This window comes from Balaenoptera borealis (genome assembly GCF_965194805.1).
Source record: "Balaenoptera borealis genome assembly, chromosome: 15".
Taxonomy (NCBI): domain Eukaryota; kingdom Metazoa; phylum Chordata; class Mammalia; order Artiodactyla; family Balaenopteridae; genus Balaenoptera; species Balaenoptera borealis.
In genome coordinates, this window is record NC_138871.1 from 27,761,433 (window position 1) to 27,787,427 (window position 25,995).

At 41.6% G+C, this 25,995-nt stretch overlaps 3 protein-coding genes and 1 long non-coding RNA gene across 16 annotated transcripts in view; 2 read left to right on the forward strand and 2 right to left on the reverse strand.

Moving 5' to 3' along the window:
* The window catches only part of LOC309611795 (EKC/KEOPS complex subunit TPRKB-like), a 52,901-nt gene that overhangs the window by 5,965 nt on the left and 20,941 nt on the right, over positions 1-25,995 (forward strand). The window contains exons 1-5 of one of the 10 annotated variants that reach the window (XM_082356650.1): positions 1,037-1,416; positions 3,988-4,147; positions 8,608-8,730; positions 10,073-10,249; positions 10,944-11,115. In XM_082356650.1, coding sequence (XP_082212776.1) covers positions 4,007-4,147; positions 8,608-8,730; positions 10,073-10,249; positions 10,944-11,027 — 525 coding nt within the window. In that variant the 5' untranslated portion in view covers positions 1,037-1,416; positions 3,988-4,006 and the 3' untranslated portion in view covers positions 11,028-11,115. Of the gene's footprint in view, positions 1-1,006; positions 1,417-1,438; positions 1,806-2,016; positions 2,094-3,318; positions 3,454-3,987; positions 4,148-8,607; positions 8,731-10,072; positions 10,250-10,943; positions 11,116-11,143; positions 11,745-25,995 lie in introns of those variants that run through there. The other 9 variants (XM_082356649.1, XM_082356643.1, XM_082356645.1 and 6 more) reach the window with 9 other exon arrangements.
* Positions 5,097-20,171, reverse strand: LOC309611815. The gene is made up of 2 exons (XR_014234760.1): positions 18,491-20,171; positions 5,097-5,171 (listed from the first exon to the last, which is right to left on the reverse strand). It is a non-coding gene; the product is annotated as an uncharacterized lncRNA (long non-coding RNA).
* On the forward strand, positions 21,268-25,480 carry NAT8 (N-acetyltransferase 8 (putative)). The gene is given in 5 exon segments (XM_082356658.1): positions 21,268-24,049; positions 24,051-24,105; positions 24,108-24,367; positions 24,369-24,388; positions 24,390-25,480. Coding segments are annotated over 5 exon segments (558 nt in total). The 5' UTR covers positions 21,268-23,905; the 3' UTR covers positions 24,469-25,480.
* The window catches only part of LOC309611785 (centrosome-associated protein ALMS1-like), a 48,968-nt gene continuing 48,629 nt past the window's right edge, over positions 25,657-25,995 (reverse strand). For all 4 annotated transcript variants that reach the window (XR_014234723.1, XR_014234724.1, XM_082356608.1 and 1 more), the window contains one exon: positions 25,657-25,817. Coding sequence is in view for 2 of the 4 variants with exons in the window: in XM_082356608.1 (XP_082212734.1) it covers positions 25,773-25,817 (45 nt within the window). In the remaining 2 variants the exon portion in view is untranslated. The remainder of the gene's footprint in view (positions 25,818-25,995) is intronic.

A 25,995-nucleotide genomic window follows, 5' to 3' on the forward strand; every position in this document is an offset into this window, starting at 1 on the left:
TAGTATCTCATTATGTTTTTAATTTGTATTTCCCTGATGACTAATGATGTTGAGCATTTTTTCAAGTTTTTATTGGCCTTTCATTTATCTTTTGTGAAGTGTGTTCAAAAATGTCTCCCATTCTTAATTAGGTTGTCTCATAATTTTTGAGTTGGAGTTCTTTACATAATCTGGATACCAGTCTTCTGTCAGAACAATTTTTTTTTTCATATATATTCCCACTGTGCTCAAGCCACAAGGTTCTTTGCTCTTTCTTAAATAGGCTAAGGCCATATCTGTCTCAGCCTTTGAACACCCTTTGTTGCCTGGAATGCTGCTCTTCAAATACACACAGAACTTGCTTCCAGACCTCCTCCAGTCACTGTTCAAATGGCCCTTTTTGGAGAGATCTTTCTTAACCATCCTATTTAAAATAGTAATACCCACGGCCTGACATTACCCCGTTTCCTCTGGTTTTTTCTCCATAGCATATATCCACCCTATTTGTTATTTACCTGTCTTTTTGTTTAAAGAAAAGTATTGACCAACATGAGCCCCAAGCATAAAAAACAGGGAAAATAATTCTCTACAGCCTGTTCAGCGGATTACCTCCTCTTTTGGAGGCTGATACACTTAAGGATGAAAAGTCAAATTTGTGAGCCTGCTGGATGAAGAGGTTGATTCCATTAACGTACTGTCATCTCTCTCTGAAGTACCTCAGGTAGGTCGCCGACTGCGTTCGGCTCCAGGAGATCCTTCCCCAGTGAGCGTACCCAGAACAAGAAGCAAACTGAATCCCGCCTGCCTCGAAAAAGAACTGTTGAATCTCGAGCAGCGGAGACGTACATAGAGCTCATTGGAGCCAATACTTTTCTTTGCACGGGAAGAAACTGAGGAAGTCTCGTCCAAGGCCAAGGTGCTTAAGGACCGGGCGGAGACCCACACCCAACCCTCAGCTTCCGGCCCCGCCGGAGGAGTCGCCTCCTCCCTCGCCGGAAGTGGCAGACGGAGCCCCGGCTCTCCTTCGCGTCCGCTGATGCGATTCAAGCCGGGGAAGAAGGGTGTGCCAGGAGGGCGGAGAAGGGGCGCAGGTGAGGTTGATCTTCCGGAAGTTCAGAGCTTTGTTTCCGTGGGGAAGATCTTACGAGAAGAACAGGGGGGCGACGGTGAGTCCTCGCCGAGCAAGAGCTGGCCGGGCGGGAACGGAAGACGCAGTCCCGGCACCCATTTTCTAGACAACGGATGTGATTCTCGGCGTCCTTGTTTATCGAGCGCTTCCTGAGGCCCGGCCCTGGGATGCAGCCCGGCAATGATCGGCTTAGTCTCTCCCTGATGTATCAGCTGACGATACATCACCCTGATAAGGCCGCGACTCACCAAAGTTGTGACAGAGGAGCTCGTGGAATAGGGAGCTAGTCCTGGGTTCTGGGCGCGCTGGTAAATGGACTCTTACCGGCGAGTTGAAGGGAGGGAGGATTGCATCAGGGGAACTGCCTGTCCTAGAGGGCGCGCGGGGGCGGGAGCTTGGTGACCTGAAGCTGAGAAGTCAAGTGCGGTGGTGGCGGAATGAGCGCGATCAGGGGAGGGGTGCGCTAGGAAGCCGAAGAAGGAGGAAGGGCCCAGATCATAGAGTTTGGAACGCCTGTGGGTGGAGGTTGGATGATAGGAGGGCAGGAATTGTGAGGCGACCACTTCTAGGTCACAGATGTAGATGAGAGATGGTGGCCTACGGTGGTGGCAGTGGGTATAGGAGAGAATTGGAGCTGTCAAGATGATATTTAAAAATTGACAAGACTTTTGGATTAGATATGGGATTTGAGTGAGAGGTTAGTATCCAACGATGATTCGAAGTTTCTGACCTGAGTGAATTATATAAAACAAAACAAACCATTTTGACGTTTGCTAGGGGGCCTTTTTCCCCTAGTGTAAAAACAAAAACCACAAAAATTTTTTTCCTCCCTGGTTATATGTACTCGTTGTATTTTGTGTGCACACTGCAGAAAATTCAGAACATACACACAAAAATATTTTTTATAGAAAACAATAAAAATTACCTGCAATTCTACTATCCAAGATGGCCGTATTTTGGTGTGCTTCCTTTATGTTTTTGCTTTGTGAGTGCATCTTTTTGTATAGTTGGGTATACATTCTGTCTGTATCTATTCTTTTTCCATTGGACGTTATCATGATAATAAAGGTTTAACTGCTGTGTGCTACCACATTATTCACAAATTTTATTCTTTCCTGATTGTAACAGAAAAGATAAGATGTAATTCCAGCAAGTCAAGGCCAACTTTTTTTTTAAACCCCACATTTGTTTATTTATTTATTTTTGGCTGTGTTGGGTCTTCGTTTCTGTGCAAGGGCTTTCTCTAGTCGTGGCAAGCGGGGGCCACTCTTCATCACGGTGCACGGGCCTCTCACTATCGCGACCTCTCTTGTTGTGGAGCACAGGCTCCAGACGCGCAGGCTCAGTAGTTGTGGCTCACGGGCCTAGTTGCTCCGCGGAATGTGGGATCTTCCCAGACCAGGGCTCGAACCCGTGTCCCCTGCATTGTCAGGCAGATTCTCAACCACTGCGCCACCAGGGAAGCCCAAGGATAACTTTCTGTTGTATTTTTCTTTCAATATTTTTTCTTTTTGTGTACCTTTTAAAAACCCCACAATTTATGTCACATTTTGTGTTTTCCAATCAGATGTGAAGTACTTAATGTTATTTATTGCTATATTTACACATCCTTAACTACTCTTCAAGACTAGTTTTTAGTGGTTGTTTAGTAAAAACCAATCCCCTGTTACTAGTTAGGTAGGTTTTCAACTTTTTACTCTTAGGATGATGAGAAGGACATCTTATTACATAAATCCTCAGATTGCCAATTTATTCCTTAAGAAAAATGCTAGCAATGGAACCTCCTAGGTAAAAGGATAAAATGAACCTATAAAATTGCCTCACCCAAATATCTCATTGGGACTTTAATTGAAATTGTTTTAAAGATCAGATTTTTGCAGTGCTTAGTTTTTCCATTTCAAAGATAGATTATGTCTTTCCAGTTATTTGTCTTTTATGTCCTTTTCTTGTTAAATTTATGTCCATAAAGGGTCAGTATTATTATTTAAGAATTGTACCCTCTTGGCTAAATTCCCATGTGTGAAATGAATATCTTTGAGTTGTGTCATACTTTCTTCTATAAGATTATTTTCTTTATATTTGTGTCTAGGTTCTGCTAAAATATAAATAAATGGTGAGATCAGAAAGCTAAAAAGACCAAGTTAGAGTGAGGTTTCCTTAATGCTATAAGTAACCTGTGGTCTAAAAAATTTTTGGTTTTCTGCTCCTAGTTGTCTGTTGGGAAGCTGCCCTTCTTGCATGCATCAGAGCCTGCCTTATCTGCACCAGGGGGCAGATAATCATGCTGGTTGTTTCCAGAAAGAAAAGAATGGCAGAGTATGAGAAAGCTGAGATAAAGGACATGGGTGAGATGCATTGAGAACTCAGTGTATAGCACTATAATTTGAAGAGTAACTACAAAAAGGGAAATTAGCAAACAAACTCAGATTACAACCATATGAGCATGGGGCAAAGAGAAAATCTTTGAAGACCACTACTGTGCTACTTAAACATCATATATTTGTAATAGTTAAACCTGTACTCAAAATATAAGCTGTTTGAAATTGACTTTACCAATCTTAAAATTTGACCACAAGTGTCATATATATGCAGATCTGATATAAAACCCAAACCTAAAAAAAAAAAAAAAAAAGCCAGGGGGCCAGGTGTCAACCTTGATCCTTCCCCAGGAATGGCAAAGGAAGCTAGAAACAGCTCGAGCAGGGTTAGGAAGACAGTGTCTCCTGAGAATACCAAATGTTTTGGGGTGGATTTTTCTAGTTTAACAGTTCTACATCTTATTATTAAAGTTACTTTAATATATTTAATTGTTAGTAAGGATATTTGTTTGTTAGTGACTTACAGTTGTTAACTTTTGGTCTTTTGGTCTTGTGCAATAGAATCCTGCTTATCGGTGAAATGCAGTTGACACATCAGCTGGACCTATTTCCCGAATACAGGGTGACCCTTCTGTTATTTAAAGATGTAAAAAATGCTGGAGACTTGAGAAAAAAGGCCATGGAAGGTGCCATTGATGGCTCATTAATAAATTCTACAGTGGTAAGTACTCGTGGGAATGAGTGAACTATATGGGGAGTTTAAGAATATGATGATTTTTCATGACGTTATAGGTGGGCCTAAAATTGTTATCTTCAGGTAAAAAGTTCTTGTCCAAGCTGTAGAGTGGAATCAGATTTGGCCAGCCTTGAATTTAACAGTGAATAGAAGCTGAAGTGCCAGGGCCTGCCCTTGGAGATGTGAAAGGTCGTCTAGCTCTGATGTGATGGCAGATGCCTGGATCTCCATCTTCTCTTCTGAACTAGAAAATCTCTCTAAAGGAGGCATTGCATAGTGGTAGAATCAGCAGGACTTAAATCCCAGGTATGCCATTTATTATGACTTTGAGCAAGTGGTAGCCAACCTTTATATAGTGCTTATTTGGTTCCTGGCATTGTTCTAAGTTCTTTACATATACTGATAACTCACGTAATCTTCACAACAACCCTGTGAAGTAAGTATGGTGATTATCTGCTTCTACAGATAAAACACTAAGGAATTCACCCAGGTTCCCTCGGTGGTAAGTGACAGAACTGGAATTCCAGCTCATTCTTTGCCTTGGTTTCCTCATCTATTGCATGTGAATAATGATACAGATATCATAGGGTAGTTTTGAGAAGTATAGAAAATGAAGGTAAAATGTTTTTTTGTTTTTTTTTTTTAACATCTTTGTTGGAGTATAATTGCTTTACAATGGTGTGTTAGTTTCCGCTTTATAACAAAGTGAATCAGTTATACATATACATATGTTCCCATATCTCTTCCCTCTTGCATCTCCCTCCCTCCCGCCCTCCCTATCCCACACTCTAGGTGGTCACAAAGCACAGAGCTGATCTCCCTGTGCTATGCGTCTGCTTCCCACTAGCTATCTATTTTACGTTTGGTAGTGTATATATGTCCATGCCACTCTCTCTCTTTGTCACATCTTACCCTTCCCCCTCCCCATATCCTCAAGTCCATTCTCTAGTAGGTCTGTGTCTTTATTCCCGTCTTGCCACTAGGTTCTTCATGACCTTTTTTTTTTTTTCTCTCCTTAGATTCCATATATATGTGTTAGCATACTGTATTTGTTTTTCTCTTTCTGACTTACTTCACTCTGTATGACAGTCTTTAACTCCATCCACCTCACTACAAATACCTCCATTTCGTTTCTTTTTATGGCTGAGTAATATTCCATTGTATATATGTGCGACATCTTCTTTATCCATTCATCTGATGATGGACACTTAGGTTGCTTCCATGTCCTGGCTATTGTAAATAGAGCTGCAGTGAACATTTTGGTACATGACTCTTTTTGAATTATGGTTTTCTCAGGGTATATGCCCAGTAGTGGGATTGCTGGGTCGTATGGTAGTTCTATTTTTAGTTTTTTAAGGAACCTCCATACTGTTCTCCATAGTGGCTGTATCAATTTGCATTCCCACCAACAGTGCAAGAGTGTTCCCTTTTCTCCACACCCTCTCCAGCATTTATTGTTTCTAGATTTTTTGATGATGGCCATTCTGACCAGTGTGAGATGATATCTCATTGTAGTTTTTTTTTTTAAATTATTATTTATTTATTTTTATTTTTATTTTTTTGGCTGTGTTGGGTCTTAGTTTCTGTGTGAGGGCTTTCTCCAGTTGCGGCAAGGGGGGGGCCACTCTTTATCGCAGTGTGCGGGCCTCTCACTATCGCGGCCTCTCTTGTTGCGGAGCACAGGCTCCAGACGCGCAGGCTCAGTAGTTGTGGCTCACAGGCCTAGTTGCTCCGCGGCTTGTGGGATCTTCCCAAACCAGGGCTCGAACCCATGTCCCCTGCATGGGCAGGCAGATTCTCAACCACTGCGCCACCAGGGAAGCCCCTCATTTTAGTTTTGATTTGCATTTCTCTAATGATTAATGATGTTGAGCATTCTTTCATGTGTTTGTTGGCAATCTGTATATCTTCTTTGGAGAAATGTCTATTTAGGTCTTCTGCCCATTTTTGGATTGGGTTGTTTGTTTTTTTGTTATTGAGCTGCATGAGCTGCTTGTAAATTTTGGAGATTAATCCTTTGTCAGTTGCTTCATTTGCAAATATTTTCTCCCATTCTGAGGGTTGTCTTTTGGTCTTGTTTATGGTTTCCTTTGCTGTGCAAAAGCTTTTAAGTTTCATTAGGTCCCATTTGTTTATTTGTGTTTTTATTTCCATTTCTCTGGGAGTTGGATCAAAAAGGATCTTGCTGTGATTTATGTCGTAGAGTGTTCTGCCTATGTTTTCCTCTAAGAGTTTGATAGTGTGTGGCCTTACATTTAGGTCTTTAATCCATTTGGAGTTTATTTTTGTGTATGGTGTTAGGGAGTGTTCTAATTTCATACTTTTACATGTACCTGTCCAGTTTTCCCAGCACCACTTATTGAAGAGACTGTCTTTTCTCCACTGTATATGCTTGCCTCCTTTATCAAAGATAAGGTGACCATATGTGCGTGGGTTTATCTCTGGGCTTTCTATCCTGTTCCATTGATCTATATTTCTGTTTTTGTGCCAGTACCAAACTGTCTTGATTACTGTAGCTTTGTAGTATAGTCTGAAGTCAGGAAGCCTGATTCCTCCAGCTCCATTTTTCGTTCTCAAGATTGCTTTGGCTATTCGGGGTCTTTTGTGTTTCCATACAAATTGTGAAATTCTTTGTTCTAGTTCTGTGAAAAATGCCAGTGGTAGTTTGATAGGGATTGCATTGAATCTGTAGATTTCTTTGGGTAGTAGAGTCATTTTCACAATGTTGATTCTTCCAATCCAAGAACATGGTCTATCTCTCCATCTATTTGTATCATCTTTAATTTCTTTCATCAGTGTCTTATAATTTTCTGCATACAGGTCTTTTGTCTCCTTAGGTAGGTTTATTCCTAGATATTTTATTCTTTTTGTTGCAATGGTAAACGGGAGTGTTTTCTTAATTTCACTTTCAGATTTTTCGTCATTAGTGTATAGGAATGCAAGAGATTTCTGTGCATTAATTTTGTATCCTGCTACTTTACCAAATTCATTGATTAGCTCTAGTAGTTTTCTGGTAGCATCTTTAGGATCCTCTATGTATAGTATCATGTCATCTGCAAACAGTGACAGCTTTACTTCTTCTTTTCTGATTTGGGTTCCTTTTATTTCTTTTTCTTCTCTGATTGCTGTGGCTAAAACTTCCAAAACTATGTTGAATAATAGTGGTGAGAGTGGGCAACCTTGTCTTATTCCTGGTCTTAGTGGAAATGGTTTCAGTTTTTCACCATTGAGGACAATGTTGGCTGTGGGTTTGTCATATATGGCCTTTATTATGTTGAGGAAAGTTCCCTCTATGCCTACCTTCTGCAGGGCTTTTATCATAAATGGGTGTTGAATTTTGTCAAAAGCTTTCTCTGCATCTATCGAGATGATCATATGGTTTTTCTCCTTCAATTTGTTAATATGGTGTATCACGTTTATTGATTTGCATATATTGAAGAATCCTTGCATTCCTGGGATAAACCCCACCTGATCATGGTGTATGATCCTTTTAATGTGCTGTTGGATTCTGTTTGCTAGTATTTTGTTGAGGATTTTTGCATCTATGTTCATCAGTGATATTGGCCTGTAGTTTTCTTTCTTTGTGACATCTTTGTCTGGTTTTGGTATCAGGGTGGTTGTGGCCTCGTAGAATGAGTTGGGGAGTGTTCCTCCCTCTGCAATATTTTGGAAGAGTTTGAGAAGAATAGGTGTTAGCTCTTCTCTAAATGTTTGGTAGAATTCGCCTGTGAAGCCATCTGGTCCTGGGCTTTTGTTTGTTGGAAGGTTTTTAATCACAGTTTCAATTTCAGTGCTTGTGATTGGTCTGTTCATATTTTCTATTTCTTCCTCGTTCAGTCTCAGCAGGTTGTGCATTTCTAAGAATTTGTCCATTTCTTCCAGGTTGTCCATTTTATTGGCATAGAGTTGCTTATAGTAATCTCTCATGATTGTTTGTATTTCTGCAGTGTCAGTGGTTACTTCTCCGTTTTCATTTCTAATTCTATTGATTTGAGTGTTCTCCCTTTTTTTCTTGATGAGTCTGGCTACTGGTTTATCAATTTTGTTTATCTTCTCAAAGAACCAGCTTTTAGTTTTATTGATCTTTGCTATTGTTTCCTTCATTTCTTTTTCATTTATTTCTGATCTGATCTTTATGATTTCTTTCCTTCTGATATCTTTGGGGTTTGGTAAAATGTTGAGGATATGGCCTTTCCCATAATAATAGCCCTCAATAAGTGTTGCTTCAAAACTTTTTATTATTTATCTAGGTTGCTTGCAGCTGTAAAATTCTGTGATTTTCTAAACACCATAAGCCCTTGAGATTTTGAAAATTTTGAAAATGTAGTCCATAGGAATTGTGATGAAGCAAAACAGCCTGACACTGGAGTTACCATGATATAGGGCATATGTCTTCAGAGTACTCCAGATTCTCTGTGTGTAATTCTTTTTGTTCTCTTTGGTAGATTGTTGATCCATTTCAGATACTTGTGGCAGCAAACAAAGCAGTTCACCTCTACAAACTGGGAAAAATGAAGACAAGAACTCTATCTACTGAAATTATTTTCAATCTTTCCCCAAATAACAATGTAATTAATATGGAATTTACTTACTTTATATCTTTTGACCTTGTCATGGTAGCCTTTGTACTCAGTGTTGGGTTGGAACCTGTTGTTAGTAACAAACGAAAATAATAGTGAAGAAAGAATGCTGGACAGAGAGTTGAGGTTTAGCATTGCCTCTTACTAGACAAATAAGCTTTGGAGTCACTTCACATATGAGTAAACTAAAGTTTAGCTAAATTAAGTGAGGATAGTTTTATTTGTCCTTCCTGACCATATAGAGTCAGGAAGATCACTCTAAATTATATTTAAATCTAATGATAAAAATTAGGCATGGATATTTGTGTGTTATCATGTGTATCTTTCGTTCTCCCCATGAACTCTTTGAGGATAGAACCCATGTCTTTTCCATACACCAGAAGCCTGCCTGGGACCTAGAACAGCCCTTTAACACATGCTCACACACCCAGTGCATAGGAAGAGTTTGTGGTTTGAGATATTGATAGTAATCAAAGTTATTGAGTTAAAAACATTCTACCTGGGGCACATTTGAAAAAAAAATGTAATTTTGCTGACGAAGTTTTAGTATTACTACTACTATTAACAACACAATCAAGTGCTGACATCAAGAGAAAAGTTAGGAAACCCATGGCATAGTTTACAATACAGATGTTTGAAAAGTTTATAAAATGTGTGGTAATAGAATTCCCCAGTACCTGGGGGAAAATTACTGGGTAACTATTGTTTCTTTGAGATCACTGAAATAACTCAGGAGATTGTACAATTCATAAACATCTGTCCCCTACCCTGTTCCAGCTGTAGGGGCAGAAGAAACAAATATGTTTCTGAGGAAGGCAGATGAACAAGACAAAGTCCAAATGCTCTAAGATAATTGATATAATGGGAATAATAATGCAAATCTGTGGGAACAAAGAAGCAATTCATTCTGTAAGGAGGAAAGTGCAAGGGGAGTGACATTTGAACTGGACCTTGAAAGATGAGGGCACTCCAGGCAGAGGGCAAAGTGTGAGCCCAGGCAAAAAAGTATGAAATGACGGGAGCCCCAAACAGTCCCGACTGGCTAGGGGGCAGGAGTGCACGGCTAGAGGGTCACTTAGGTCCAGGGGGAGTGGGTGTTTGTGCACCGTGCCAAGTCCAGGCTTGAATCTATGGGAATGAGGCGCAGCTTTGAGCAGGGAGGACTCAAGAGGCAGAGCTGATAGATATTAGGAAGGGATTGTTGGAAAACTGTAGACAGAGAAAACCATTAGGATATGAAAAATAAGAATCTGACCAGGGAAGAGCACAAATGGGGAGAGATTTCAGATGTTGAAACTACTGGTTTTATTGTCTTTTTATTCCCCCTTAGATTTCAGAGGCCTTGAAAAAATTTGGTATCTCCGCAAATGACACTTCAGTTCTGATTGCTTATATTGAAGAGGGAGAAAAACAAATAAATCAAGAATACCTAATATCTCAGGTAGAAGGTCATCAAGTTTCTCTCAAAAATCTCCCTGAAATAACAAATATTACAGAAGTCAAAAAGGTTTGTAAGCCTGTATTTTTAGAAAGAGCATAATAGATGTGGAATAATACTGTTTGCTTATTGTACACCAATGCTTCTATATATTTTTTTAACTTTTGAGAAAGGTTAATGTAATTAAAAGTTACTTGAAAAATAATTATAGATGCAAAGAATTGGAAATGCAGGTTTATGTAACATATAATTAAAAACTTAGTTGATGCATTCTTTTTTTATATATATAAATTTATTTATTTGTGGCTACGTTGGGTCTTCGTTGCTGCACACGGGCTTTCTCCAGTTGCGGCAAGCAGGGGCTACTCTTCGTTGCAGTGCGCAGGCTTCTCATTGCGGTGGCTTCTCTTGTTGCCGAGCACGGGCTCTAGGCACGTGGGCTTCAGTAGTTGTGGCACACGGGTTCAGTAGTTGTGGCTCTTGGGCTCTAGAGCACAGGCTTCAGTAGTTGTGGTGCACGGGCTTATTTGCTCAGCAGCATGTAGGATCTTCCCGGGCCAGGGCTCAAACCCGTGTCTCCTGCATTGGCAGGTGGATTCTTAACCACTGCGCCACCAGGGAAGCCTGATGCATTCTTTTTAAAAGAATAGATAATTTTAAATATCTATATCTTACGTAGTACATTTGAAATGTAAAATGTAGTATGAAGTTAATGTCTATATGTATGCTTTTAAAATTGGTACAAATGTATTTCTATGTTTAGAGAGTTATCACCATAACTGCAATTGAAACTTTTGACGTAAGTGATGAATTGTCATCTACTTTCCATATTTTAATCACATTGTGATTTTACACCATTATCCCAATAATTGAGTAATAAATAAATTCACATATACATGCTCGTGTAATGAAAGTAGTACATGAATATGTCAGCATGTCATAGTCTGTCTTTTATTTTTACAGATATATAAACTATCTTCACAAGAAGAAAGTATTGGGACATTATTGGATGGTATCATTTGTAGAATGTCAACAAAAGATGTTTTGTGAATGACAGAAATATTAAAAGTTTTCAGCAATTATAAAAAAATTCATTATTTTTTCCGGATTATAAAATCTATTATGTTTGTTGTAGAAAATTTTAAAACACAGAATGGTAACAAAGAAAAAACAAACACAACCATTCCTGATCCTATCTCTTAATATTTTAAAAGATAACCATGGTTACTGTTATTTGTTATTATCTTCTAGTCTTCTGTTTCTGTTCAAATATATTTTATTTTTATGTAAGTGGAATAATTGCTAACATTTATTGGGTGTCTACAATGTACTGAGTTCTTGTCTTCATGACTTTATATCCCTCAGCTCATATTCCTGCACTTACTTCTGGCTACTCCAGCATTGCTGTTCCAAGCCTCCTGGTTCCAAGTTTTTACATGCAAGAATTCATTTAATTATCACAGCATCATATGAGGCAGATACTGTTAATACTCCCATTTTACACAAAGGCAACTAAAAGGTTGTAGAAGTAATAAATAACTTGCCCAAGGTTTTACAGCTAAAAGTCATGTTTTATAAATGCTTTGGGTTTTTTTTTTTTCTATTTTGTCTTAAAATATGATTGTGTCAGTCAAGATAGAGTAGGTTAGGGGTCAGCAAACTTTTCTGTTAAGGACGAGGTAGTACGTATTTGCGGTTCTACAGGCCATATGGTGTCTGTTGCACCTACTCAGCTCTTGCTGTTGTAGTGCTGAAGCATCCACAGACAGTATATAAATGATACACACAGGGGGCTTCCCTGGTGGCGCAGTGGTTGAGAATCTGCCTGCTAATGCAGGGGACACGGGTTCGAGCCCTGGTCTGGGAAGATCCCACATGCCGCGGAGCAGCTGGGCCTGTGAGCCACAATTACTGAGCCTGCGCGTCTGGAGCCTGTGTTCCGCAACAAGAGAGGCCGCGATAGTGAGAGGCCCACGCATCGCGATGAAGAGTGGCCCCCGCTTGCCACAACTAGAGAAAGCGCTCACACAGAAACAAAGACCCAACACAGCCATAAATAAATAAATAAATAAAAATTAAAAAAAAAAAAAAGATACAACTGTATCCCAGTAAAACTTTATTTACAAAAATAAGTGATGGGCAAGATTTGACCAGAGGGCAGTAGTTTCTGGACTCCTAGGTTAGATTAGGCTGTAATTTAGGGTCCCTAAAGCTCATTGGTTTCATACGACAAAAGTTTGTGTCTTGCTCACTCCACATAGCCACTGTGAATCAGTAGGAAGACTCATTGCAGTGACTCAGGAATCCAGTCAGCCGAAGGCTTTATGTCAGCATGCGCTCTGTGGGTCACTGCACAGCTGGAAGTCATGCTGTGAGTTACATGGTGGCTCTTAAAGCTCCCATGTGGAAGTGACAGATATCGTTTATCTCATGTTTCACTGTCCAGTCACATGGCCATGCCAACATCAAAAGGGGTGGGGGAGTGCGATCCTGCACCATGATAGAGAATGGAGAGGTAGAAATCCTTAGGGGACAAACATATATTTCCATTGTGGTCATAAATAATAAGGTACCAAAGCACATCGTTAGCATTTCTTGCATGTGCTGTGCTAAGCTCTTTATATGCACTGCCTCATATAGTCCTCTCTACAACCCCAAGAGATTTTACCACCTTCAAGGAAGCAAATTTAGTCTCTGAGCTCTATTTCAAAAAGTTTCAAACCTACAGAACAATTGAAAATAATACAATGAACATCCATGTGACTTTCATGTGATTTCTCTATTTGTTAACATTTTGCTACATTTGCTTGCTTTTCTGAAATATTTGAAAGTAAATTGCAGACCTCATGACACTTCACCCTACATTGTGTTTAGTTGTCATGTCTCTTAGTCTCCTTTAATCTAGAACAATCTTTTTTTTTTAAGATTTTTTTTGATGTGGACCATTTTTTATAAATATTTATTCATAAGTATTTTTATTTTTTAAAATATTTATTTATTTAATTTGGTTGTGCCGGGTCTTAGTTGCAGCAGGTGGCTCCTTAGTTGTGGCACGCAGGCTCCTTAGTTGCAGCATGCCTGTGGGATCTAGTTCCCCGACCAGGGATTGAACCTGGGCCCCCCGCATTGGGAGCGCAGAGTCTTAACCACTGTGCCACCAGGGAAGTCCTGATGTGGACCATTTTTAAGGTCTTTATTGAATTTGTTACAATATTGCTTGTGTTTTATGTTTTGGTTTTTTGGCCACAAGGCATGTGGGATCTTAGCTCCCCAACCAGGGATCAGATCTGCACCCCTTGCATTGGAAGGCAAAGTCTTAACCACTGGACCACCAGGGAAGTCCCATAGAACAATCTTTCTTTCTTTCTTTTTTAAGTGATGTTGACATTCTTTGACGAGTACCCTAGATGTGTTTCAGAATTTCAGAATGAGTTTGTTCATGATTCAAGTCAGTTTTAAAATTTTGGGGAATGATAGTAGATAGATTTTGTGTCCTTCCAGTTGTATGTTGTTGGGAAGCACATCATGTCAGTTGGCCTCATCATTGGTGATACAGTTTGGTCACTTCATTAAGGTGGTCCCCAACCCCTGCCAGACCTCTCCATTATGAAGGCATCTTTTCCCCTGAACCTTAGGGAGTCAAAGCTGCCCTAAAGCTCAAAGTGCTTGTGGTCAAAATTAAAACTCAGATCTATCTGAGTGACCCCTGATTCTATGCTTCTAATGACTCCACACTGCTTCTTCCCTTGCCATCACTCTCAAACATGTTTTTATCAATGTGAAACATCACATATGTAATTCTATTTTTATACAATAACATTGCTTTCAATTTTTCACTTTTCTTTTGCAAATAAATCTCTGTACACGTCTCTTTCTTTAGGATAGCTTCCCTGAAGTGGAGTTATTAGGGAAGAGGATATGAATTTTTTAATACCAGAAAGGTGCCATTTTGCACTTGTAATTGGCACAAGTGTGCCAGTCTCAGCAGACTCGCCAACAATGCCTTTTAACTTTTCAACATTTTCACCATTTTGAGTTGTCAGACTACTGGTGAAGTTGAACTGTTTATTAGTTTGTTATGAAGAGTGTTTTGAAAGGGTTTATTTCTGTAACTATTTATAATGTTTTCAACTCTTTGTGAGCCTCTGGGTGAAGAAGAAAAAAGAAAAAGTAATGCCATTTCCTGGGAAAGAAGTTAACGTAAGCACCACAAGCTTTTTCTCTAAAAAAATTGATCCAATTTAGGAACAATGTTCTTTGTTCCTAAGTTAACCAGGTTGCTTCAGAGCCTAAAGGCTCCCCAGCAAAAGCTCCCCAGTAATTATAGAGACTGGTGCTGGCAGAGAAGGGATGCAGTTTGGTAGGACACCCTTATCTGGCTCCTTAGTCAAGGGTTACATATTAAAGTAAAAAGCCAGCTGTCTCTGGGATAAGGTGAGGGAAGAGGGCTCTCTTACCCAGGCAATCATTGTTAATCCCCCTCTCCCCAGTCTTGGGAACAACTAAGGCTGTAACTACAGTGAAATGGTCTTTAATCCCCTATTCCCCTCCCCACCACACACTCAGAAGAACTACAAGAACTGCTCCTAAGCCTTGTACCTTCTTTTTAGAAGGAGCCTCATGGCTCACAGGCTATTTCAGGCCTCCTGCTGCCATTCTCATTCTGCTTTTCCCCTTGATGACCTTTCCACTTGTCTGCAAACTACAGTAGTCAATTCCTCTGCTCTGGAACCTGTGCTGGGGTTGCAGCTGCTTCCCTGCTCCTGGCTTTGTTTTGCTGACTGACGTGCCATCTGTACTCCATGTTACAATACTGAGTAAAGCACAACTCTCTAGGTTGATTGGGTGCAATGAGCAAAGTTTGTATTCATCAGATTTGCCTGTTCTTGTTTTCATAATCCTCTGTGCCAGTAGTCTCCCATTGTTCCCTCCAGGTCACCCTTCATCTTTCTCCACTCTTCTCTTTGCCCTGGAGGCTGACTTACCATGTACCCAGCAAGAGGTCCTCCCTTCCCCTTGGCTTCTACTTGGGTTTGGCCAGTGTGTGTGAAGGGGGGAGGCTAGCAGGAGAATGAGGCCGGGGTGTTTATTCTCCTGGCCCCTCCCTGCAAGGACCCCTAGGCTGGCTTTGGCCCTGAACCTCTCAGGGCGGTCTGTGCTACTCAACTCCTGGGTCAGACTCCTGTCACCTCTCCCTCCGCCTCCCTTCAGGCCTCTGAGCAATAACATGCCTGGTTCCCCTCTACCCATCCACACCTTCATAATTAGGCCCTTTGGTGATCTATATCTGTAAAATCAGCTCGAGTTATCCTAATTTGAGTGCTGATACCATCTCCCTTTTGCTAAATTTGTTAAAAGGTTAAGTTAGGTTAGATTAGAACCATTTCTGTAGAGCTGAATCATTGTTCTAGGATTTCTGAACATCCTGCCAAGGACCTATTAGTCCAGTTTCTCTCCCCTTGAAATAATTTGCTGTTATTTCCTCTCATTCGTCTCTTTTAAGTGATGAGTTCTCAGTGGGAGACCAGGGCATTGACCTGAGGCTAGGTTACTGGGAGCCCCGATGAGAGATCAGGGGAGATGGTGTTCTTTCCAGAACATTTTCCTTCTCTTTCTGAGGCTTCTGAAACTCTATGAGTCTTGATTGTCTACCTTCCATTTCATTGGCCCATTTCTGGACTGAGCTGGTCTATTAGGCAAGTGTTCCTCATAAATGCAAGCATGGGATTTCATTGACATGCTGCTCTCAAATCCCACAACTCTGGGAATAACAGTGATTCCAAAAATATAATTACCTATTATAATCAGGCTCCTATAGGCAATAGAAAAATAAAATAATTTATCCAGTTACTTGTAACTGTTTAATTAACTGTAATAAGTTAACAGTTACTTGCTAAGCAACTAATAAATTAACAGTGACATAAGTGCTTAATGAGAAGTACAAAGGCTTCAAAGAGGGAGCAGATACAAGATCCATCTGGTTGAGAGGGGTCAGAAGTCTTGATGGAGAAGGTAGCACTAAACTGGATCTTGAAGAAAGAACAGAGCCTTAGTCACGTATTGGAATTTGGTCAAGTATGGTCTGACCGCTGGTGATAGGGGCATAATGAGGCCTGGAGGCGAATCTTGCATCCCAGCAAACAGAGCTGGTTCTCCTGGAATACAGTGCTTTACACTACTTAATAATTCACTTGTCAGACAGCTGCCTGTTGGGGTCAGCACGTGGTACTGAAAAAGCAAAATGTTCAGGCCTTCAAATCAGAGCTGCCAAGGCTTGGGTCCCACGCTGCCATGTTCTATGGGGTTGTGGGTGGGATATCTCAGGCTTGTGGGCTTCGGTTTCCCATTTGTAAAATGGAAACAATATCAACCTTAGCTCTTAGGTTGCTGCCAATATCAAAGAGTACAGCATAGGAAAAGTGCTTTCTCACAGTGCCAGGCATCTAATATCTCAGTGAATAACAGCTGTCTCTCCTTCCCTGTACGTACCTGCATAGTGCTGAGGCAGATAGTAAAACCAAATAAGACTCACTGCTGGTGGGAACGTAAAACTCTGGACAACAGTTTGGCAGTTCCTCAAAATGTTAAAATAGAGTTACCCTATGACCCGGCAATTCCACTCCTAGGTATATACCAAAGGAATTGAAAACAGGTGTTGAAACAACCACTTGTACAGAATGTTCATAGCAGCACTATTCACAATAGCCGAAAGGTGGAAACAGTTCAAGTGTCCATCAATGGATGACTGGATGAACAAATGTGGTCTATCCATATCATGCAACATTATTCAGCCATGAAAAGCAATGAAGTACTGATACATGCTAGGACATTGGTGAACTTTGAGAACAAAAGTGAAAGAGGCTGAACGTAAAAGTTCACATATTGCGTGTTTCCATTTAAATGAAGCATCAAGAATAGGTAAATCCATAGAGACAGAAAGCAGGTTAGTTGCTGCCAGGGGCTCGGGAGTGGTGGAAATAGGGAGTGACTACCTACTGACTAACAGGTCTCCTTTTGGGGAAAAGAAAATGCTTTGGAACTAGATAGAGGTGGTAGTTACACAACATTGTGAATGTACTAAATGCCACTGAATTGTACACATTTAAATGGTTAATTAAAAAAAAATAGAATAAAATAACACACCTGCCTTACCTTTAGGAGTTCACAATCTTAGCTGGGTCTCTTTAGACTCTTAAGAGTTGGCTGAGGGAACTTCCCTGGTGGTCCAGTGGTTAAGAATCCACCTTCCAATGCAGGGGACATGGGCTCAATCCCTGGTCAGGGAACTAAGATCCCACATGCCGTGGGGCAACTAAGTCTGTGCCACAACTACTGAGCCTGTGCACCACAGCTGGAGAGAAGCTGGTGCGCTGCAACAAAAGATCCCACATGCCGCAACTAAGACCCAATGCAGCCAAAAATAAATAAATATTAAAAAAGAAAAAAAGAGTTGGCTGAGGCACATTTGCAGCAACATGGATGGACCTAGAGATTTTCATGCTAAGTGAAGTCAGAAAGAGAAAGACAAACACCGTATGATATCACTTATATGTGGAATCTAAAATATGACACAAATGAACTCATCTACAGAACAGAAACAGACCCACAGACATAGAGAACGGACTTGTGGTTGCTAAGGGGGAGGGGGCGTGGGGGAGGGATGGATTGGGAGTTTGGGATGGGCAGATGCAAACTATTATATATAGGATGGATAAACAACAAGGTCCTAATGTATAGCACAGGGAACTATATACAATATTCTGTGATAAACCATAATGGAAAAAAATCTGGAAAAGAATGTACATATATGTATAACTGAATCACTTTGCTGCACAGCAGAAATTAACACATTGTAAATCAACTATAGTTCGATAAAATAAATAAAAAAAAAAAAAAGAAGTTGGCTGAGGCAGAGACAGGTAGATTCCCAAGCCTCAGTTTCTTTTTTTTTTTTTCTTAACATCTTTATTGGAGTATAATTGCTTTACAATGGTGTGTTAGTTTCTGCTTTATAACAAAGTGAATCAGTTATACATATACATATGTTCCCATATCTCTTCCCTCTTGCATCTCCCTCCCTCCCGCCCTCCCCATCCCACCCCTCTAGGTGGTCACAAAGCACCGAGCTGATCTCCCTGTGCTATGCGGCTGCTTCCCACTAGCTATCTATTTTACATTTGGTAGTGTATATATGTCCATGACACTCTCTCACCCTGTCACATCTCACCCCTCCTCCTCCCCATATCCTCAAGTCCATTCTCTAGTAGGTCTGTGTCTTTATTCCTGTCTTGCCACTAGGTTCTTCATGACCTTTTCTTTTTTTCCTTAGATTCCATATATATGTGTTAGCATACTGTATTTGTTTTTCTCTTTCTGACTTACTTCACTCTGTATGACAGACTCTAACTCCATCCACCTCATTACAAATACCTCCATTTCATTTCTTTTTATGGCTGAGTAATATTCCATTGTATATATGTGCCACATCTTCTTTATCCATTCATCCGATGATGGACACTTAGGTTGCTTCCATGTCCTGGCTATTGTAAATAGAGCTGCAATGAACATTTTGGTACATGACTCTTTTTGAATTATGGTTTTCTCAGGGTATATGCCTAGTAGTGGGATTGCTGGGTCGTATGGTAGTTCTATTTTTAGTTTTTTAAGGAACCTCCATACTGTTCTCCATAGTGGCTGTATCAATTTATATTCCCACCAACAGTGCAAGAGTGTTCCCTTTTCTCCACACCCTCTCCAGCATTTATTGTTTCTAGATTTTTTGATGATGGCCATTCTGACCAGTGTGAGATGATACCTCATTGTAGTTTTGATTTGCATTTCTCTAATGATTAATGATGTTGAGCATTCTTTCATGTGTCTGTTGGCAATCTGTATATCTTCTTTGGAGAAATGTCTATTTAGGTCTTCTGCCTATTTTTGGATTGGGTTGTTTGTTTTTTTGTTATTGAGCTGCATGAGCTGCTTGTAAATCTTGAAGATTAATCCTTTGTCAGTTGCTTCATTTGCAAATATTTTCTCCCATTCTGAGGGTTGTCTTTTGGTCTTGTTTATGGTTTCCTTTGCTGTGCAAAAGCTTTTAAGTTTCATTAGGTCCCATTTATTTGTGTTTTTATTTCCATTTCTCTAGGAGCTGGGTCAAAAAGGATCTTGCTGTGATTTATGTCATAGAGTGTTCTGCCTATGTTTTCCTCTAAGAGTTTGATGGTGTCTGGCCTTACACTTAGGTCTTTAATCCATTTGGAGTTTATTTTTGTGTATGGTGTCAGGGAGTGTTCTAATTTCATACTTTTACATGTACCTGTCCAGTTTTCCCAGCACCACTTATTGAAGAGACTGTCTTTTCTCCACTGTATATGCTTGCCTCCTTTATCAAAGATAAGGTGACCATATGTGCGTGGTTCATCTCTGGGCTTTCTATCCTGTTCCATTGATCTATGTTTCTGTTTTTGTGCCAGTACCATACTGTCTTGATTACTGTAGCTTTGTAGTATAGTCTGAAGTCAGGGAGCCTGATTCCTCCAGCTCCATTTTTCGTTCTCAAGATTGCTTTGGCTATTCGGGGTCTTTTGTGTTTCTATACAAATTGTGAAATTTTTTTGTTCTAGTTCTGTGAAAAATGCCAGTGGTAGTTTGATAGGGATTGCATTGAATCTGTAGATTTCTTTGGGTAGTAGAGTCATTTTCACAATGTTGATTCTTCCAATCCAAGAACATGGTCTATCTCTCCATCTATTTGTATCATCTTTAATTTCTTTCATCAGTGTCTTATAATTTTCTGCATACAGGTCTTTTGTCTCCTTAGGTAGGTTTATTCCTAGATATTTTATTCTTTTTGTTGCAATGGTAAACGGGAGTGTTTTCTTAATTTCACTTTCAGATTTTTCATCATTAGTGTATAGGAATGCAAGAGATTTCTGTGCATTAATTTTGTATCCTGCTACTTTACCAAATTCATTGATTGGCTCTAGTAGTTTTCCGGTGGCAGTTTTAGGATCCTCTCTGTATAGTATCATGTCATCTGCAAACAGTGACAGCTTTACTTCTTCTTTTCCGATTTGGATTCCTTTTATTTCTTTTTCTTCTCTGATTGCTGTGGCTAAAACTTCCAAAACTACGTTGACTAATAGTGGTGAGAGTGGGCAACCTTGTCTTGTTCCTGATCTTAGTGGAAATGGTTTCAGTTTTTCACCATTGAGGACAATGTTGGCTGTGGGTTTGTCATATATGGCCTTTATTATGTTGAGGAAAGTTCCCTCTATGCCTACTTTCTGCAGGGCTTTTATCATAAATGGGTGTTGAATTTTGTCAAAAGCTTTCTCTGCATCTATTGAGATGATCATATGGTTTTTCTCCTTCAATTTGTTAATATGGTGTATCACGTTTATTGATTTGCATATATTGAAGAATCCTTGCATTCCTGGAATAAACCCACTTGGTCATGGTATATGATCCTTTTAATGTGCTGTTGGATTCTGTTTGCTAGTATTTTGTTGAGGATTTTTGCATCTATGTTCATCAGTGATATTGGCCTGTAGTTTTCTTTCTTTGTGACATCTTTGTCTGGTTTTGGTATCAGGGTGATGGTGGCCTCGTAGAATGAGTTGGGGAGTGTTCCTCCCTCTGCAATATTTTGGAAGAGTTTGAGAAGGATAGGTGTTAGCTCTTCTCTAAATGTTTGGTAGAATTCGCCTGTGAAGCCATCTGGTCCTGGGCTTTTGTTTGTTGGAAGATTTTTAATCACAGTTTCAATTTCAGTGCTTGTAATTGGTCTGTTCATATTTTCTATTTCTTCCTGGTTCAGTCTCGGCAGGTTGTGCATTTCTAAGAATCTGTCCATTTCTTCCAGGTTGTCCATTTTATTGGCATAGAGTTGCTTGTAGTAATCTCTCATGATCTTTTGTATTTCTGCAGTGTCAGTGGTTACTTCTCCTTTTTCATTTCTAATTCTATTGATTTGAGTCTTCTCCCTTTTTCTCTTGATGAGTCTGGCTACTGGTTTATCAATTTTGTTTATCTTCTCAAAGAACCAGCTTTTAGTTTTATTGATCTTTGCTATTGTCTCCTTCATTTCTTTTTCATTTCTGATCTGATCTTTATTTCTTTCCTTCTGTTAGCTTTGGGATTTTTTTGTTCTTCGTTCTCTAATTGCTTTAGGTGCAAGGTTAGGTTGTTTATTCGAGATGTTTCCTGTTTCTTGATGTAGGCCAAGCCTCAGTTTCATCATCTGCATGCAGGGCCAAGAGTCTGGAATGTGCTGAGACTTCCAGACTTCATTTCTTACACAGAGAATTACCCATAATTCCTCTATCCAGAGACAAATGCTGCCAATGTTTGGTGTAACCATTCAGACTTTTCTCTCTGCATGCTTGTGTATATAAATTATTTTTGTTATATTTTTCCAAAAATGAATGAAAACATACTGTTTTATAACCTTTATAGCTTGGTGCTATATTTTGACAATTATTTTTCATGTCAATAAATCCTCCTCATTATTCATGGCTATGAGGAAGGTTGAAAACCCTGAATGTAAACCAAGGCCATTGGGTGTTGAGGAAGCCACAGAAGCCGGTGAGAATACAGGAAAGAGAGGGCAGGGACAGATCAAGGACCTCTGGCCCCTCAGCTTGACTATTAGGTTTCTGACTGATTATTATTAGATAGACTCATTAGGGATACTCAGCTGTATTTTGGAGCCTTCTATTCTCTTTTGATTCTTAGTTCAAGTTTTGCTTAACATTTAAAAAAAATTAAAATGTACTGAAAACAATGTAACATACCCATGGCTCACCACCCTGCCTTCATGTTAGTTAAACCCTTGTGGCCTTTTTGCGTGCCAAAGATCTGGAGCCTCAGCAGTCTCCATCACCAGCCCTGGATTCCAGCTGCCAGGATGGCACCTTTGGGGTGGTTATGATCTTTCTCTCCAAGTCTGGTCTCTCTCCAGCGTCTTCCTAGATGCTCTTGCCAGAAATCTGGCTGTCGTCGCTGACAACTTCTTCATCCTCAGATCATCAACTCCTGCCATTTCTGCCCCCAAGGTGCACCTCCAAGTGGGCCAGGTCACACCCATGGCCCAACTCTGGTCTAAGTCACTGCTTTCTCTCGTAGGACCCCTGCTAGCCTAGATGGCTCCTTTGTGAACATAGAACAAGGCACCCCCTTCACAAAGACACAACCTATTGGAAACACAGTTCAGTGAGCAGTGACACCTTTGAGCAAATAAGAAAGAGGTGCCTTTTCTTTGGTCAGACGCAGCTCTGTGCCAGGGCTCATGGATTTTAGTTCCCACTAGCCTTCTTGGACGAGGTGCTCTTTTACAGTGAGCAGCCTGCATATCTGTATCTGGAGGCCCTTCTTTTGCCTGGACTGCTGTGCTAGCCTCTGGGGGCAGGGGGATATATGCTTCCATTCCTGGCTCTTCCAATCCATTTTCCACATGTAGCCAGAGTAATAGACACACACCACACACACACACACACACCCCACCTCTGGTTATGTTACTCCCCAGCTAAAAGCATAGCAATGGCCTCCTGGTGTTCTTGGAATAGAGTCCAAACTTCTTAACCTAGATGATAGGCCCTGCATGGCCAGGTCCCTGCTGCCCTCATCTGGCTGTGAAGCACCTCGTATGCTGAGCCAGGGGACTTGGACTCTGGTCTGTGATGACAGAGCACAGGGTGAGGGGCAAATTCCCCAGGGTCATAGCAGCTGTGTGGAGGGGCTGAGGGTGGACATCAGAGAGCACCAAGGTGCTTGGTGGACTGCCATGGTATGGGGTGTAGGCCGTCCACAAGGGCAAGGACTCCTGAGCTGTTCCAGACCCTGCATACCCCCTCCAGGCTAATTCCCCAGTGATCAGAGAATGGACTCCCTGCTCCATCATAGCCCAGCTACTTGAGCCTGGGATTTATGATTAACAAATATCCAGGAGCTGGCCAATGAGGTGCCATCCAGGACCTGGTCCCTGGAAGTGGAGCATGCCCTTGCAGTCTCTCCTGGATGCCACTTGGAGGCTGAGGGCAGAGGCTGCCCTGGACACTCAAGGCTCTTGTGATAGCAGGTGAGAGGCCATGGGTGGAAGGACAGTGTTCTTAGGTGTGGCCTGGAGCTCTGGACCCTCCTCTGGCTCTCAAGGCTGGTCTATTTTTGGTGTTTGTTTGGCTCTTATGCCACCTCAACAGCCTGAAAATTTGCAAGCAAGTGGGAAGAAGCCTTTGTTGAAACCTGTACTTGGAAACACAGGACTACTGCAGTGTATGGTCCCTGGGAGAGGGACACACACTTGGCTGCTGCATGGTGCCACCCCAACGTATGGAGAAGCTGAGAGAGCCAGGGAAAGGGGAAAGAGGGGGAGGGGAGGGGACTTATAACCAGAGATTTGTATGTGTTATTTTATTAAATCCTCTACACAACTTCAGAAGGCAGGCTCTTAGAGAAGATTATGTAACATGCCCAAGGTCATGCATGGAGACAGGATCAAATGCAGACCTTTCTGACTCTACACCTTCTCCCAGTGGTTGTGGCCTATTTCCTCTTGGGTAGAAGCAGAAAGACACATCCTTGAGCAGGGTCATCCCCGGTTCTGGTGGGTGGGAGGATAAGCCACTCACATGGCCTCTTCTCTCTCCCCCAGGGCTGCCAGGAAGTCACACAGGGACTCCTACCTCTCTCGTGAACTTTGAGATCCAGACACAGAAGTCTTCCATGGCTCCTTATCAAATCCACAAATACCAGGAAAATTATTGCAAATGGGTCGTGGGCTTGTTCTCCAAGGTGATGACCGAGCACCTTCCCACCACCTTCCACCACATCCTAAAGCTGCCCCGAACCCTTGTGCTCTTGCTTGCGGGGGCCCCTTGCCCTATTCCTGGTCTCTGGCTCCTGGGTCCTGGCCTTCGTGGCCAGCCCCCCCTCCTTGCTGCCCTGAGGTTTCTTGCCAAATACCCCTGGATCCAGTTTGAGATCATGTCTTTGCACACAGACATGTCTGACATCACCAAATCCTACTTCAGTGAGAGTGGCTCCTGCTTCTGGGTGGTTGAGTCTGAGGGGCAGGTGGTGGGCATGGTGGGAGCGCTGCCCGTTAAGAAGCCCGCCCTGTGGAATGAGCAGTTGCAGCTGCTTCACCTACGTGTGGCCCTGGAGCACCGTGGTCAGGGGATAAGTAAAAGCCCTGGTCAGGACTGTCCGAGTCTGCGTGGGACCAGGGCTACAGCGAAGTGGTCCTCAGCACCAGCACACTGCAGTACTCTGCCCTGGCCCTTTAAAAGCGCCTCGGCTTCTGGAAGATGGGCTAGTTTTTCTTCTCCACAAGCTATAGGCTAGTTGCTGTCCCTGCAATTCAATTTACCTACCGTCTCCCCTCTGCTCAGGTCTCTCAGGCACTGGAGCAAGGACGGGGCCTATGATCCGTTTCGTTGTGGATTAGTTAGTTAGGAGGGATCGGCTCTGCTGCAGTAATAAGCAAACCGTGAAGTCTCACTGTGACGGCACAGTAAAAGCTTACTGCTTGTTCACATTGGAACCCAATGGCCTGGGTGGTGGGGGGGGCTCTGCTCCATTCAGTTTTTGGGGTTGCTACTGTTTCATTTATCTAGTGCCACGAGAATGTTGCATAAAAAACCACCACAAAATAATGATAAACATTTTTTTAGCTCATGAGTCTGTGGGTCGGCAGCTTGGGCTGAGCTCGGCTGGGCCGCCCCTTAGATCTCCAGGTGTCATGCTCTGCCTCTTCAGTGAGAGGAAATGCAAAGTCATGTGGAAAGGGCGTGGAGAAGGAGTGTGAGAAGAATCCACGTAAGGAGGATCAGGGCCAATGATGCCATCAATCTGCTATGGCCCCCAAGGTCTCTGCTGAAGGGGAAGAAGGCAGCCAGGGACAGAGTGTGGGATTTGACATGGACTAGACCTAGAAGTGGCACAACCCACATCCCACTGGCCAGGGCCAGGTCATGATTTAAATCAAGCTTCTGTTGCCTCTTGAGTTGTGTCTACTAAAGGCTAATGGCTCCGAAGGAAGCTGGAATGAGGCTAGGAGGTAGCTCTGGACCCAAGGCACCTGTGTCTGCTGAGAGTCTCTGGGCCCACCTGATGGCTACCCTAACCGGACACTGTCTGACACCAAGTCAACAAAAGGGCTCTCACCGTGTTATGCTGCATTTCTTTTCCTTGATTGGTGCTTTTAGATTGAAGTTCCCCACACACCTCAGGGAGACACTGCATAGCTCCCTGCACCTCTACAGATGGGAAATAAATAACCCTCTGCTGCTTGCTTTACTATGAGTCAATCAGAAGTCATTTTCTATAAGAACACATACAAAAAGGGACTTACTCTTGCCTAGAATTAAGATAATACCATTGTAACAAACATCCCTGTGGGTAAGGCCACTGTGGAGAAAGTATTGCTCCTAATCATTCTACCCAAGACTCTTTAGAAGGTTACTACTTCTAAATTACACATGGACAACAAGATAAGTTTTATTAAACCAGACTCATAAAAGCAAGGATTGTGCTCCTCCAGGTTGATGATAAAATATAATTCCAAGGCTCTGAGGAAAATACTCTTATGTCAGTTCCAAGGAACTTTTCTCCCCAAGAGTTGATTGGTCACTTTCTGTGGAAGAAAAGAAGGGCAGGAAAGAAGTTAGATACTCTTGCCCCTAGAGGCAGACAGCCACTCCTCACCCCAGACATGCTGCTGAAGAGACCAGTGTTGTTCTCCCCAAATCTTCTTTATCTTTCCCAGCTACAGAAACTATGGTAATTATACAAAAAATACTTCCTGAAGTGTT